Source organism: Lemur catta, chromosome 21, assembly GCF_020740605.2.
Source record: "Lemur catta isolate mLemCat1 chromosome 21, mLemCat1.pri, whole genome shotgun sequence".
NCBI classification, from domain to species: Eukaryota; Metazoa; Chordata; class Mammalia; order Primates; family Lemuridae; genus Lemur; species Lemur catta.
In genome coordinates, this window is record NC_059148.1 from 26,662,389 (window position 1) to 26,679,311 (window position 16,923).

The 16,923-nt window shown below is 47.1% G+C and overlaps 1 protein-coding gene across 1 annotated transcript in view; it reads right to left on the reverse strand.

Moving 5' to 3' along the window:
* The window catches only part of KDM2B (lysine demethylase 2B), a 113,125-nt gene that overhangs the window by 36,983 nt on the left and 59,219 nt on the right, over positions 1-16,923 (reverse strand). Inside the window, exon 12 of the mRNA XM_045534877.1 lies at positions 10,833-10,919. Within this exon, the coding sequence (XP_045390833.1) occupies positions 10,833-10,919 (87 nt within the window). The remainder of the gene's footprint in view (positions 1-10,832; positions 10,920-16,923) is intronic.

The following is a 16,923-nucleotide window of genomic DNA, read 5'->3' on the forward strand; positions in this document are numbered from 1 at the left end:
ACGATCAAGTGTCCTCTTTTAAAATGGGAAGCGGGCCAGGCAATGTGGTTCACAGCTGTAATCCCAACGCTTTGAGGGGCTGAGGCGGGAGGATCACTTGAGCCCAGGAGTTTGAGACAAGCCTGGGCAACAAAGCGAGACCCCTGTTTCTACAAAAGTAAAAAATTAGCTGGGCATGGTGGCATGTGTCTGTAATCCCAGTTACTCAGGAGGTTTGAGACAAGAGGATCACTTCAGCCCAGGAGTTAGAGGGCAGCCTGGGCAACAGAGTGAGACCCTAGAACTTGTCTGAATCAATCAATGAAATGGGACATATACAAATTCCAAAGGGTAAGTTAAGCCGTGGTTCGAGAAATAAAGCCACGACAATGGCAAGCAATCACTTCACTGCCTGCCTGGCCTTCTAATTATTCCACCAAAGGCAGGAGCCCTCAATGTCTCAATTGCTTTCCAAGAATTTGTCTCAGGCATCATTAACACAGCCAGCTGGGCAGGTTATCAGACTAAAAAAGAAATCCTTGGCCACTGATTTTAATTATAGGTTATTTCAGCTAAATGCTGCCTTACAGTTCTAATAAAGTGGTTCTAAAATGATTCAGATAATGCTGAAAAATTCCAGGTAGGGTAAGACCTTTCTAAGTTCAGTGGGGATAAAGGGGGATCCTAAATTTGAGGGACAAAAGGCTCTGGGGAACCTAAGACCAAGGAAGTCTTCTTAGTTCTCATCTAATGAGTATTCCTTTAACAGCTGGCTGGGACTAGAACACAAGAAGTCACCAAAGAGGACCCAGCAGCGTGTAGAGAATAAAGAGATGAAACTGACTGAATACAACCTCATCTTTTAGAAGCACTGGGAAGATCTTGCAATTGAGTTCACCCACTCAAGCAAATACTTCCTGGGCTCCTGCTATGTGGGAGCGATCTTGCATGGACAGGACACCAAAATACATAAGGAAAAAATTATTAAGATACCCTCCAGCCCCAAGAAGCTAGCGGAGGCTTAGTTCAGATACGTTCACAGTTAACAAAAAATGCAGAGTAGAATGTGCAAGTCCAGTGGGAAGAGAAATGAGGGAAGTGCATCTGCCGGGATCTCAGCAGGAAGTGGATGGCACCCCAGCACCCTCACACGCGGTAACGGAGGGGAGTTTAACCTCGGCTCAATTTGCAGAGTGTAAATAGGGTTAAGGGAAACCAACAAGGCCTGGGGGTAACAGCCCAAGCCTGGGGACAGTGAGGAGCCTAGCCAACAGGCTAGGGGAGGGAACAGTTACCAGGGACAGAGAGAGAGAAGCTGGAGAAGGCCTGGTCCTCCACAGACGCAAACAGTCAACCTGCAAGGATCCCACAGGGAGGAAGCCGGGAAGTAAATAGCCCCGCCTCTCACCTTGCCATCTTCCACTGCTGCTCCCACTGGCTGAGCCCAGCCAGAAGCCAGAGAGGCAGGGAAGCCCTTCCATGCAGCCCCCAGCAGGCTGAAGAGGCTGCACCGGGAAGAGACCCAGCTAGGCTGGCCATGCGCGGAGAGAATCTGTGCATGGGGCAATGAGAAGGCAGGCACTCCGAGAGCAGGACGAGCGTGAGCACAGAGGCAGGAAAGTCCATGGCAAATATGGGGAATTTGGTTCCCCGACAGCGTAGGCAAGATCAGAGGAAATCGTGGGTGCCCAAGGCCAGGCTGAGGATGTGGGAGAGGCTTTTAGGGAAGGTAGAGAGTCACTGAAGGTTTGACACCAAGTGTTAGGGGCTGACTGTGTCCACCCCAAAATTCATACAGCAAAGTCCTAGTCCCCAGTCCCGCAGGCTGGGACACACGGAATGTGACTGTATTTAGGCAACTTTGCAGAGGTGATTAAGTTAAAATGAGGTCATCAGGGTGGGCCTTAACCTGCTATGACTGGTGTCATGAAGTGGGGAGATCTGGACACACACAGGGACAGAGGGGAGACGAGGTGAAGACACAGGGAGACGACGGCTACCTACAAGCCAAGGACAGCGGCCCTCAGGGGGAACCAGCCTTGCAGACACCCTGACCCCGGACTGCTGATGAAACAGTAAGTTTCTGTTGCTTGAGCCACTTTGTTACAGCGGCTGACACAACGGAGTGCTGTGAGGGGACCTGAACTTGAGGAGTCAGATTTGACAGCCAGGCGACTAGAAGGGACCAAGCCTGCAGAAACAGGGGCAACGCCAGGTCGAGGATGCTGAAAATCATTCCGACACCTCCCCTTGCCCCAATGGCAGAATCACACCCTAGTCCTGTCAGTTCTGTCCCCCAAATATATCTGGGACCCAATGTCTTCACGGCCACCGTCACCACACTAAACCCACCCACCGCTAGGAGGCCAGTAGCAACAGCCTCCAAGCCCTCCTCTCCCTCCCCAACTTCAAACTATTCTCAGTCTTTAAAAGCTTTCACTGAGGGCTGGGGGGAGGGGAGGACAGGAGAGAGTGTCAAACGGGTATGGCTACAGGGTTCCGGGGTTTCTGTCTGGGGTGATGGAAAAGCCCGGGGACAGATGGCAGCACGACACTGTGAGTATACATGATGCCACTGGACTGTGCACACTGTAAATATGGCTGAGATGGTAACTTTTGTACAACATTAATTGTTTTACCACAATTAATAAAAAGTACCAAAAAAAAAAATCATTCAGTGGCTCCCGATGGTACTCAGGATCAAATCCAAACTCTCTACCGGACCCACAGCTTGCTCCACACCCCCCACTCGGCCCAGCCGCCCAGTTTCAGCCTCAGCCTGCATATCCCTCCAGGGAGAGGCCTCCCCACCCACTGCCACCCCTGCTGAAAACCCTGCAGGCGGCCCTTGCCACGGCACCCCCTTTCATTTTCCCACGTGGCACTGCCCACGCTGGCTTATTATATATTTGTGTTTCTACCTGTTAATTGTCTATGCCGCCCCTAGACTGTAAGCTCCACCAGGACAAATAATAAATAGGTGTGTTTCTTCTCCACCCAATACCTAGCACAGGGCCCTGTATTATTCACGTACGTGCTAGTCACTCATTCATTTGTGGAAAGAACGAATACAAGGAAGGAACAGAGACAAGCAACAAAGAAGTACAGCCAATTCTTGTTGCTGGAAAAGTCACCCTGAACACGGCATGGGCCAACACTGAATCCTTGCTCTCAGGGGAAACACAGGGTTAGGTTCCTAAGAGCCTCTAGTCACACTTTCCTCAACTGTTCAAAACATAACCTTGTTTTATGTGCATTTCTGTTTAAAGATACCTTTTCCACACATATTTTTGATCCATTACCATTGAACTTACAGAAAAATCACCAAAAAAAAAAAAAAATACAAAACTTTGAAAAATGTGGCACTACATAGACCACAAAAAGGACACTTGTTTCCAGTATAAGAGCTGAAATGAGATACAAAGTGTTGCCTTGTTCATCACAAAAGTGGTATGAATATGGATTTTGGGGTTACAAATAAATTTTACCAAGTAGGCAAATTTGCAAATACAAAATCTATGAATAATGAAGCTCGACTATACTTTAAGCCCGAATTTTTGTTTATTCCAAGGCGATGTTAACAGGCTAGAACTTTTACCTACAAAAAGCCAGCAGGTAAAGCTAACGTCCCATCCTGCCGACATCTCACGAGTGGTGGGACTCTAGAAACTTCCACTTTCTGGCTTCAATGTACTCCACTAAAAGAGGGTGAGGAGGGCTTTGATGGGATCCCTGTCACTGGGCTCACCCGCAGGTACAAAATAATACGGTTCGGCCACTGACAAATCTGGAATCAGAGCCCTCACAAACTGGTCAGAGACCCGGGTCCCAGCTGGCAAGAAACTGGGGCATCCCTTTACCACCGATAATTTTCTCTGCACTGGATTTTTCTGTTGTTGATGTTGTACACTGCATTATTTAGAACAGCAGTCCCCCACCTTCATGGCACCAGGGACAGGTTTCATGGAAGACAATTTTTCCATGGACTTGGGGGGAGGATGGGGGATAGTTTTGGGATGATTTGAGCACATTACATTTATTGTGCAGTCAAACCTCTCTGCTAATGATGTGTATTTGCAGCCGCTCCCCAGCGCTAGCATCACCACCTCAGCTCCAGCTCAGATCATCAGGCATCAGATTCTCATAAGGCGTTTGCAACCTAGACCCCTCCCATGCGCAGTTTACAGCAGGGTTCTCGCTCCAGTGAGGATCTAATGCGGCTGCTGATCTGACAGTAAGCGGAGCTAATGTGGTGATGACAGCGATGGGGAGCGGCTGTGAATACAGATGAAGCTTCGCTCACTGGCCCGCTGCCCACCTCCCGCTGTGCGGCCCGGTTCCTAACGGCCCACCGACCAGTTCACGGCCCAGGGATCAGGTTCCGCAGATTTAGAATAAGCAGACCATCTTCTGTGGGCATTCTTTTGTCAGAGGTTTTTGTTACACTCCAAAGAACTTGCCAGACTCCATACTCCACGAATGACTTAACCATCACTTAGGAAAGCCCTTTGGATTCTAGATCAGGAATCCAGACATAGATAGACAGATATTTTTTTCTTTGCAGAGCTCCCCTAGAGCTGCACCCTTCCAACAGCAGCTTGCTTCTCCTTTCTCTGCTCTCCCGGCCTCCACACCCCGGCCCCGTGGCTGCCACCACCTCCCTGTCCCTGTGCCGAGCTGTACAGCCCCTCTCTCGGAGGCTGCTCTCCCACGAGGCTTTCTCAAGTCCTGCCCTGCTCTCAGGACTGGACGCCTGACACCCGTGGCCTGGACACCCTCTCCTCCTACCCTCACCCAGCAGGGGAGCCCATGGCCTCAGCTGCCTCCAACCCCCAGAGAACATTCTAAGGCAACCGTCACCCTCCAGCCCCGGAAAGGGCCTAGAGCTTCCCCCTTCTAGGGGAATGAGGAAGGCATTTAAAGGAGAAGCAGCTTCTTAAACCAGCCCCGCCCCCAGCTCAGCAAAGCCACAACTATTTCAAGAAAATTAAGTCATTCAGGCCCTCACTTGAGACTAAGTTTTGCACAAGCAAATAATAATTTATGGATGGGAAATGTCTCTACACCATTCAGCACAATCCCTGCTCCCAAGTCCTCTATTTCTATACCAAGCATCAAACGCCCGAGTGGGCAGATTCAAAGTTACTGCTCACTTACAAACCATAATTCTGAGAGATGATAATCGTTACCACTGATTGAAGGCCCACTACACAGGTGTTTTACAGACAGCATCTCACAGCAACCCTGCAAGAAAGGCACCATTAGCTCCTTTTACAGATGTGTAAACTGAGGCTTAGACTTGCCCAAGTCAGTGGCAGAGGCAGGATTCAATCCCCAGGTGCATCTGACACTAGCGGTGCAGAGAGTGACCCGGGACGCATTTAGAAAGCACAGATTCCCAGGCCTCGCTCCAAACCTACTGAATCACAATGTCCAGGGTGGGGCCCAGGAAGCTGTATTTTTTAACAAGTTCCCCAGGTGAAGCTGATGCCACCAGCCTGAGGGCTGTTCCTCATTAGACGGCACTGCCTAGGAAATCCCGAGCAGGTGACAGTAAAGGGCGGCCATTATCTCCAGCCTCCTCCTCCTCCTCCTTCTCCCCTCCAATGGTACATCAGCAACTTAATTACCCTGGGCTGACAGGACCCAGAGCAAGGCAGAGAGCAGAGCAGCAGGAAGCACAGGGGCCGCTTCTACTCAGTTATGTGCTTCTCCCTCAGCAAAATGCTGCGTGTCACTCCCGAGGGACCCCAGACTGCTCAGGCCTCCCAGAGCTAAGTGACCACCTGCGGAGGAAGGGGAAGAAAAACAGGGCAGGGCCGAAGGTGACACAGGCATCGGTTCCTGTGTGAGCCCGTGAGGTCCCCATAAGGAAGCTGATCCAATAACTACAGAGGAGGGCTGTCCCCAAGTCCCTGTCAGGGTACTTGTCCTACACACTTCAGCCTCTCTGCTCCTGTACTCCAGAGAAATTGCCAATAATTGAAATTCAAGTGGCAGCCTGGGTTGGCCACTAGAGATAATGGATGAAGAAGCAGGATGTTTGCATCAACGGGCCTGCTAGCCAGGGGCAGCTGGGGCCCGGTCTCCCCTCCGTCCTCAGTTTCCTCCTTTGGGAAGGAACCAGCCAGCCAGCCGGCAGGAGTGTCTGGCTGCTGAGCAGAAGGTCAGCTCACTAATAAGGCCGAGGTCAGAGGCCGGGCCTCAAATAAGCCCAGTCCCCTCCCCCTTGCCTCAAAGGTCACAGACAGGCCCCCCAAATCCCGCCAACTGGTCGTAAAAGGAAGCGGCCAGAGTGTAGACAGATCAAAACAAATCCAACACCACTCGTGGAAACGGCTAATCGGGTGAAGGGTGACAGATGCGGAGTCAGTAGCATCTTGGATTTGAAGGACAGCACCTCAGAAATGACCTCACGGGGCCTAATCAGTTCCAGAAAAGGGCTCTGTTCTCCTGGAGGCGAGGTGGGAGATCAAAGCATGTCTTGCTAATCATCATTTAGCATTAATTACTTGTTAAGTAACCCAACCCAGATCAAATACCACTCCCTACCTTGCGTTCTGACAGCCTCAGTGGGCACCCTTGATCTTTCAACCCAACCTGTATCAAATTGGGAGGAAGCCAACTGCGAACCTGGGAACCGAGAGACCCCGGGCGGCCTGGGCAGTCAGACATTTAGCTACTTCTTCCTTTCCTGTTAACTTTTTAACCCCACCAGCCAGGAAATGCATAAATACAGCAGAGGCCTCCCCTCCCCCTCCCTCTGCCACATTTCATTGGGTTCCTCCACATCTGGGGGCCAACATCCTACTTCTCAGTGTGTGTTGCACTTGCTAAGCCCCCAGTTTCCTCAAACGCACCGCAGAGATACTACTGTCCACCTCCCAGGCTCAAGGAAAGGAGAAAGTAAAATCTAAAATCCGCATCTAGAAGCTGGTGCGTACACCGTACACCGAGGACCGACACCCCCAGGGGTTGCAGCTGAGCTGGCTGGCATTTATCTCTAGAGCTGGGCGAGGGGCCCATGGTATTCACTCTTCTTCTTTATACCTTTTGGTGGCTCTGAAATAAATTTGAATCAATTTTATTTATTTATTTGTTACTTATTCCATATGAATTTATTATGTTATAAATTTGTTCATTATGTGAATTGTGTCCCTACCCCCTAAATTTGCATGTTGAAGTCCTAACCCCCAGTGCTTCAGAATGTGATTCTCTCCGGAGAAAAGATGATTAAAGAAGTCATTAAGTTAAAATGGTGTTGTTAGAGTGGGCCCAACCCAGGGTGAATGGTGTCCTTGTGAGAAGAGATTAGGACACAAATAGGTACAGAGGGACGACCACGTGAAGATAGAGAGAAGACAGCCAACGAACGAGAGAGGCTGCAGAAGAAACCAACCCTGCTGACACCTTGATCGTGGACTTCTTGCCTCCAGCACTATGAGGAAATGAATTTCTGTTGTTTAAGCCACCTAGTTTGTGGTACTTTGTCATGGCAAATTAATACAGGTTCAAATGAATTTTAGAAAACATAACGTAAATTAAAAAGGCTGCACGTGCATACCTACAATAAAAAAGAATGATACCAAGTGTTGGTGAGGGTATGAAGAAATTGGAACCCTGCTATACTACTGGTAGAAATTTTAAATGGTGCAGCCGCTATGGGAAACAGTCTGGAAGTTCCTCAAAAAGTTAAATACACAGCTACCGTGTGACCCAGCAATTCCACTCCTAGGGTATGTACACAAGAGACATTAAAACATATGTCCACCTAAAATCCTGTACACGAATGTTCATAGTATCATTATGCACAATAGCCAAAAGGTAGAAACAACCCAATTGTCCCTCCACAGAGGAATGGATGAACACAATGTGATCTATCCATACGATAGAATATTACTCAGCCGTATAAAAGAATGAAGCACTGACACGTACTACAACCTGGATAAACCTTGAAAACATCAAGCTAAGTGAAAGAAGTCAGATACGAAAGCACGTGCAGTGTATGATTCCATTTACATGACATGTCACAATAGGCAAATCAATAGAGACAGAAAGTAGATGAGTAGTTACCAGGGGCTGGTGGGAGGAAGAGGAAGCTTAGGGGAGAGGGGACTGACCATTGATGAGGTTTCTTTAGACTCATACCCGGCAGGTGTTGTTACACGTCACCTATTCTGACTCCTCCCTCCCCACCACCCTCTCCCTCCCAGCTTGAGGCCTCCAACCTCTCCCGCCAGCACTGACAGTGCCAGCCCTGCTGAGCCGTGTGCGCACCAGCGTTTACAAACCCATCCTCTGCGGAGTCTTAGATAAAGTCTACTCCCCCCCAGAAGCCACCTTCCTGCTTCTAGGCCTTCAGAGGAAATGGAACAGTTTTGGTTTTATTTTAAAAAGTGCCTATAAATCTCTCAGGGGGTGGGCTAGAGCCTCGGGCTCAGAAGGCAGGGCATATCTATCTATCTATCTAACGTGATTTCCCCGACAGACGATCATGTGGGCCTCTCCATGAATTCTGAGATTACAGTGGGCAGTAGCACGTTTGTTTTTCCAAAAGCCAATGTTCTGTGAACCCTACTACTTCCCCTGGAGCTACTCCTCAGCTAGGAGGGAAGCCGGCAGGGAGGCGAAGTCTCACCACTTTCCTCTTCAGGTTCTGCGAGGCCGGGGCTGGCTGGGGTGTTTTGGGGAGCTACCTCTGCAAGCAGAGCCTGCGGTTTGCTGCACAGCACTGGCGCTGTTACTGCACGCGCAGGGAAAGCCATCTTTAACACCCCACACGCTTTGCAGACTGGGGAAGAAAGGCAGAAGACACAGAGGGGAATCCTTTGTCGTTATTGCCCCCTACGTTCCTGCTAAGCTTCTAAGAGAATTTCATTCCCACAAGTAAGGGATGCCCTTTTCCCCAGCAAGTCCACATTTAGGAACATATCCTGAGCAGATTATCAAACAAAAGCGAAAAGAATCTAGAACAGCACTGCCCAATACAAATATAAGGTGAGCCACATATGTACTTTGGAATTATTTTGTAGCTACATTTAAAAAAGTAAAAAGAAACAGTGAAATTAATCTTAATAATCCATTTTGCTTATATATCAAAAATATTATCATTTCAAATAAGGCTGCCTGATTTAGCAAATAAAAATATAGAGCATTGGTCAGATGCAGTGCCTCATGTCTGGAATCCTAATAGTTAGGGAGGCCGAGGTGGGAGGATTGCTTGAGGCCAGGAGTTTGGGACCAGCCCAGCCAAAATAGTGACACCCCCATCTCTACAAAAAGTGAAAAAAATTAGCCAAGCACAGTGACACATGCCTGTGGTCCCACCTACTGAGGAGGCTTAGGCGGGAGGATCACTTGAACCCAGGAGTTGGAAGCTGCAGTGAGCTATAATAATGACACCGCACTCTAGCCTAGACAACACAATGAGACCCTGTCTCAAAAAAAAAAAAAAAAAAAGATATGGGGCACCCAGTGAAATTTCAGATGAACAATGAATAATTCTTTTGAGCATAAGTATATCTCATGTAATATTTGGGATATACTCATACTAAAAAACTATTTGTTGTTTATCTAAAATTCACATTTAACTGGGTATCCTTTTTTAAATCTGGCAACAATAATTTCAACATGCAATCCATATTTAAAAAAATAATTAATGAGGTTTTTCCACTTTTTTTGTACTAAGTCTTTGAAATCTGTTGGACATTTTACACTTACAGCACATCTCGGTCTGGGCTAGCCATGTTTCAGTGCTCAACAGCTACATGTGGCTAGTATCTACCATTTTGGGCAGTGCGGATCTAGAATTTCCCTCTCAGTGTTTTTTATATGACAGCAAAAAAAAATCAGAAATTAGCAAAATACTCCAAAGGGCTGCTTAAGTAGTAAATAACACTGAGGAGTACTAACCACCTTGTCCTAAGGGCTTTGCATGTGTTAATATTACTGTATTTAGTCCTGACAACCATGTGAAGAAAGTGCTGGTATAAAACCCCTTTTTACAAAGGAGGAAAGTAAGGTCCAGGGAGTTTATGTCACTTGCCCAAGAAAGTGGAAGCTGAGTGTAGACAGGCGGAGAGGTGGACTGACGCGTACATATCCCGCCTAGCACGGCCTTTGGGAGGATGAGCGCCAGAATGTCACCGTTTCCTCTGGGCGGTGGCCTCTGAGGTGGGCATCTGTTGAGTTTGGTCTTTGCTTTCAAACCAACGAAACTTTGAGTTCTTGGCTCTGTCCTAACAAGTGACTTCACCTTTATAAGCCTCAGTTTCCTCATCTATAAAATGAGAGAGAGTCACAACTGTCCCCCCGACAGGGTTGCTGGCGTCTAAAGAAGATCAGAGAAGTGGAAGATGGGACAACAGCAACCTGCTCCTTAAGCCCTCAGTGATAAAACTGTTAACTATCCTTCCTAGTGTCTTTGACTTTGCCTGTCTGATTAGACATTTTTATGTTGAGCATCAATCAGTTTTACAAAGAGAAAAAAGCTGCTTTCAAAAGAGGGGAGACCAGCCCGAGAAGCAGCTGGAGGAAAAGGAAGAAAGGAAGGAAAGAACAAGAGCGCGAGGGAAGGAGAGAATGAAAATCTACCGAGCGGCACGGAAAGGCGAGGCATCAGCGCCCCACAAGTGACCACCAGGGGGCACTGCTTGCAGTTTCCACAGCTTGGTAAAATGATCCTTTTCAAAAAACAAAAACTTGCAATGAACAAATCACCAAAATCATTCATCTTAACTGGGATGCCCTCTCCCAGGAGCCCCCCTGCCCAAAAACCTGCCGACATTCATCCTATAGGAGGTGCGAAAGGCAGCGGGAAGCAGTCTCCCAGCTGGGGGCAGTCTGGGTCTTACCTTTGGAGTCTTCTTTGGCCAAGTGACCACGGGGACCCCAGTGATGGCCAGACTGGGGTCATCATCCGCGTGCTCCTTCAGGACGTTCTGTGGCCAAACAAAGGAGCCATATTAGCCCAGGGTGAAGGGGAGGTCTCTGAAGGGGGCTTGGTTGGATGTAACCCAGCAGGAGACTGAGTGCTCTTCACAAAGTCAATGCCTGCCCACGGCTTCATCACCGCCCACACATTCAATAGAAACCAAGTCACTAGGGTCCTCTGGGGTCTGCAAAACACACAATAGCCCCCTCTCCAAAAATTTTCTTAAAAAGCAAATCACATACCTCCCTGTGACTTCCATGCATTTAGCACCCACGGTCACACTTATGACACCAAGCACTTGTCCTGAGCATCACATAGCACACAATTTTCACTTAATTCTTATCAAGTACCCTGGAAGGGCCGGGTAGTGGCACCACAGGTCCTCCAATGTACACAAACTGAACTAGGTACTTAGAGAAACAAACAAACAAAACCAACTGTGACATCTGGACACCTTTGAAGAGCCCTGACTCTGTCCTCTCAGTCAGCGGACCTCATGTATCCTAATCCTGGCATGTAAAGACATGTAATTGGTTTTTTTTTTTTGCAACATGGGTCCAAAACACAAGTAGATATGTGATCTGGTTTAACCAAGGATGGAGTCATCTGGCCAAATGCTGGCCGAAAAATTGTCTGCGCTGGACATACCGGCAGGCTGGGTGGGGTTCCCCCACATAGCACATTGCGTTCATTCCTTTGTGAGTAGTCTGAAGGTTCCTCAAGGGTAATTCTGACTCTACCAGATTTTGGCCTTGTGTGTGGCTGGACATTAGAATCTCATCTAGGTGTAAGATGCCACTCCAAGGAATTATCTAACACACAAGTGAGGTAACAAAGCTCAAAAAGGCTCACAGGACTTGGATGCCGCCCCAGACTAGGGAGGGCAGGGCCCCTGATGAACCCCACTCTCTGGCACTAGACCTTCCACCCCATGACCACATCAGACAGGGTTTTTCTTGGCTACATCCACAGCATGCCACAAAAAAATGTGTTAAAAGACACAGACCTGTCGCTGGCCTATTCTGAACCTCAATCATGAATTTTTGGATTGTATAAAAATACTCTTTCAGGGACATTCAAGAACAGAGTAAATCACACAGACACACTTCACAGGAAGAGCAGAGGAGCTCAGAAGATAAATGTAGGTGAAGAGATTATTTTAACTCACTTTCCCTAATCCACTTCACCAGAAATGACTCCATTTCACTTTTAATTTGCTCTACTTATCGTCCTACTTTCCTGATCATCATTGGGTTGCTTGATTTTTCAAGATGTGTGCCTATTACTTCACACCAGCCTGAAGAAATCCCTCCTCTCCACACGGGAGGCAGCAACAGCACAGTAGTCAAGGGTGTTGGCTCTAGGACTGGCTGCCTGGGTTCAAACCCCACCCCCAGCACATACAGCTTCCTCAGAGTCCCACAGTCAATGTCAATGAGTTATAAATGCTATTTATCAGCTGGGCTTTGGTAATCCCAACTACTGGGGAGGCCGAGGCAGGAGGATTGCCTAAGCTCAGGAATTCCAGACCAGCCTGGGCAACACAGCAAGACCCCATCTCAAAAAAAACTTATAAATGTTATTTATGAAATATCTTGACTCACTGCCATATCCCCAATGCCTCACACAATGACTGACCTATAGTAAGTTTCCAGTAAATAAAAAAACAAAGCCACAAATCCCCAAAGAGGGACATTCTACAAAATAACTGACCAGTACTCCTCAAAATTGTCAGAGTCACCAAAAACAAGGAAAGTCTGAGAAATTGTGATAGCAAGAGTAATCTAACAATACTAAATGTAACACGGTGTCCTGGGTGGGATTCTGAAACAGAAAAAGGACATTAGGTAAAAACTGTGGGAATCTGAATAAATCCATAGACTTTAGTTACAATGATCATGTGTCTATATTGGTTTATTAATTGTAATGAGCGTACTATCCTAATGTAAGATGTCAGTATTAGGGGAAAACTAGGTATGGCGGTTGTATATGGGAACTCTCAGTATTATCTACTGAATTTTTCTATAAATCTAAAACTGTTCTAAAAAATAAAGTTGATAAGTAAAAAATAATATAAAAAATGATAATCCGACAATAATAGCACAATAAAGCAAAATGGGATTCTTAGGTTACCAATTTCTCTAACATGTATGCAGCATATTTAAAAAGAAATAGAACAGAAAGGAAACAAGAATGAACATTATTCAATTAAGGTATGAACTTCACATGGGGTATAAGAAAGGCTACCAAAGCCAAGTGTGGTGGCTCCAGCCTGTAATCCCAGCTACTTGGGAAGCTGAGGCGGAAGGATCACTTGAACCCAGGAGTTCAAGTCCAGTCTGGGCAACATAGCAAGACCCCACCTCAAAAAAAAAAATGCTGAATGAACCTAAGACAGTAAGATGCACTGGTGCTTGCTCTGTGCAGGGCACTGCAATAAATATTTCATATTCATTCTCACTCATCCCTGTCAACACCCTGTGACATGATGATTATCTTACTTGTGTGTGGCACAGATGAGGAAACCAGGGTTTAGGCAGATGAAGGGAACTGTCCAACACCACACAGCTAGCAAGGGGTGGTGGCCGGGCTGAATCCTCATCAAGCCAACTTCTAAGTCTGTGCTCTCATGATGACAACATTCAGTTTATCTCAAAAAAAGGGAGGCCCATGTTCATAGCAGCATTATTCACAATGGCCAAAAGGTGGAAGCACTCCAAGTGCCCGTCGACCGATGAATAATACAAAAAATGCACTCTATTCATACAACAGAATATCACTCACTCTGCTTAAAAAAAGAGAATTCTGACATAAGATACAATATCGATGAACCTTGAGGACATTATGAATGTTGGCATTATGAAATAAGCCAAGCACAAAAGAACAAATACTGTATGATTCTATTTACATGCAGCACCTAGAGCAAATCATAGAACGGGGGGTGCCAGGGGCTGTGGAGGATGCAGAATGGGGAGTTGGTTTTAATGGGGACAGAATTTTGGTTTTGCAAGATGAAAAAAGTTCTGCGGATGGACGGTGGTGATGGTTGCACAAAGATGTGACTGTACTGAATGCCACAGAACTGTGCACCTAAAGATGGTTAAAATGGTCAATTTTATGTTATATATATTTTATCACAATTTTTAAAAAGGGGAGGGGAAGTGGGGTTCAGTAATCTCTCATTGCATGTTTTCTCTTAATAACCCTTATGAATTTCACACCCTCCCCGACATATATCAGTGTTTGGTTTTTTTTAATAATAGTACTTCCCATTCCCCCTAAAAGTTCATTAAGGAAAAAGAGGCTTTCCAGAAATATTTTTCCTGTTTAGCCAAAGCCTTTGAATTCCCCCTCATATGTCTCACAGGACTTTCTGTCCCGTTGGCCCAATCCCAAACTCTAGGCTAGGGATGACAAACTCAAATACCTCCAGGAACCAGGCAGTAAGTGAAAGATGTAAATAGACCAGGACAATAGGGAGTGGTGAGGCCTGTGGCAAACTGGAGAGAACACATGTCCCATTTAAAGAGGCAAATGCTACTCAGTTCCAATTTATTAACCTCCTGTAGGAATGAAAGCCGCATGAGATCACCGATTTTTCAGAAGAAATCAAAGATCAAGAGTTCTATTTGAAACCTTGCATTTTTAAATGTTGGCAACAGGTTGAAACTTTTTTTAAAAAAGTAACTATGAAGGCCGGGCATGGTGGCTCACGCCTGTAATCCTAGCACTCTGGGAGGCCGAGGCGGGCAAATTGTCTGAGCTCAGGAGTTTGAGACCAGCCTGAGCAAGAGCGAGACCCCGTCTCTACTAAAAATAGAAAGAAATTATATGGACAGCTAAAAATATATATATAAAAAATTAGCCGGGCATGGTGGCACATGCCTGTAGTCCCAGCTACTTGGGAGGCTGAGGCAGGAGGATCGCTTAAGCCCAGGATGAGATCAAGCCCAGGAGTTTGAGGTTGCTGTGAGCTAGGCTGACGCCACAGCACTCTAGTCCAGGCAACAGAGTGAGACGCTATCTCAAAAAAAAAGAAAAGTAACTATGAGCCCAACATATTTGTGCGCTGGTTTGGCCCATGCGCCACTGGTCTGGAAACCCGCCTCTATGTATGACTGAAAATGACACCCACTCATCTTTGCTGGAGTTTCTCCTTCTGAATTGTCTCAAAATTTCTTGTCATTTCAGTTTCAGAGCTGGAGTCTGTAGGTCACAAGCATTGGGGTGGAGGCCTCTCTAGAGGAATGCCTGGTTACAAAAAGCTATTACTGGAGTTGTAAGTACTAGTCTTAATAAATTAATAATGATAAATACAATTTTTTTTTTTTTTGAGACAGAGTCTCGTTTTATTGTCCAGGCTAGAGTGAGTGCCGTGGCATCAGCCTAGCTCACAGCAACCTCAAACTCCTGGGCTTAAGCGATCCTACTGCCTCAGCCTCCCGAGTAGCTGGGACTACAGGCACGCGGCACCATGCCCGGCTAATTTTTTCTATATATATTTTTAGTTGGCTAGATAATTTATTTCTATTTTTAGTAGAGATGGGGTCTCACTCTTGCTCAGGCTGGTCTCGAACTCCTGACCTGGAGTGATCCACCTGCCTTGGCCTCCCAGAGTGCTAGGATTACAGGCGTGAGCCACCGCGCCCGGCCATAAATACAATTTTTAAGTTATTTAATTAAAAAAAAAAAATTTAGCCAAGTCCTCTGAGTCCCAGATCTCGGATACTTCAGAGTTCCCCTCTGTGTGTGGCCCTCTGTGGCCACCAGGGGACGCCCTGGGATCTGACCCTCAGGGAAGAATTTTCATTTGTGACAGGCTTCAGGAAACGGAGATTATTCTAATTGGAGATTCTGTCTCTGAGAAATAGATCGCGCTGGAGGGAAGCATGTCACCGGTTTCCCTAGACACTGCCTGAATTTATACACTCCCTGGGGCTCCTGGAAGCACAGATACAAGGAAGGCTGGCTGCCTGCACCAGCTCAGCACCCTAAGGGTTTCGCCCTACAAGGCTTCCGTCTGGGGAAGCCCAGGGCACGCTTTCTAAAAGAGAAAGACTGGGCCACAGCACCCTTTCTATGGCAAACTGTCCCGTGTTTGACCTAACAGGATAACCACAGACAACGATGGCTGAGCCTTGGCTCCCCGTATGCCAACTTCTGTCAAGTAGTTTAATTAGTTAACAATGGATTCAGGTCCCACTGCTCCCCAGGGTGGGGCGTTAATAATTAGAACCTCCATCTATGCTGTGACTAAAAATACTGCCACTGTGAAAATAAGGCAGAGGCAGGCATCGGGGAAGAATCACCCACCACGGCTCCTAAAAGGGAGATCCAGCATGGAGCAGCTCACACTGCTGCTCCAGGGAACCCGGCAAGTCTCAGGGGTCCCCCCTTGCTAACGGGTAAGGACCCCCACCAGGTGTCAATGCACCCTGGGTCTCTCAAGTCCCCTCCCTCCATCCCAGCCCAACCATCTGTGCCTGCCTGTAAAAACCCATCTGTGGTTCAATTGTGTCCCCCAAAGAGACTACGTTCAAGTCTTAACCCTCAGTACCTGTGACTGTGGCCTCACATGGAAAAGGGTCTTTGCAAATGTTAAGGATCGCAAGATGAAATAATCCTGGATTTAGGGGAGGCCATGACTAGTGTCTTTATAAGAGAAGGAAGAGGGAGATTTGGACAGAGACACAAAGGAGTCCATGGGAAGATGAAGGCAGAGACTGGAGTGACGTGGCCACAAGCCAAGGAGTACCAGGTGCTGCCAGGAGCTGCCAGAAACCGGAGGAGGCAGGGAAGGATTCTGTCCTAAACCCTTCAGAGGGAGCACAGCCTTGCAACATTTTGATTTCAGACTTCTGGCTCCCAGGACTATTAGAGAAGAAATTTACTGTTCTAAACCACCCGGTTGTGGCAATGTGTTATGGCAGTCACAGGAAACTAACACATGACCCTTGCCATAGTGCATCATGGCTAAAAGATTATTAGCTATGTCACTTTAGGCAAGTCAC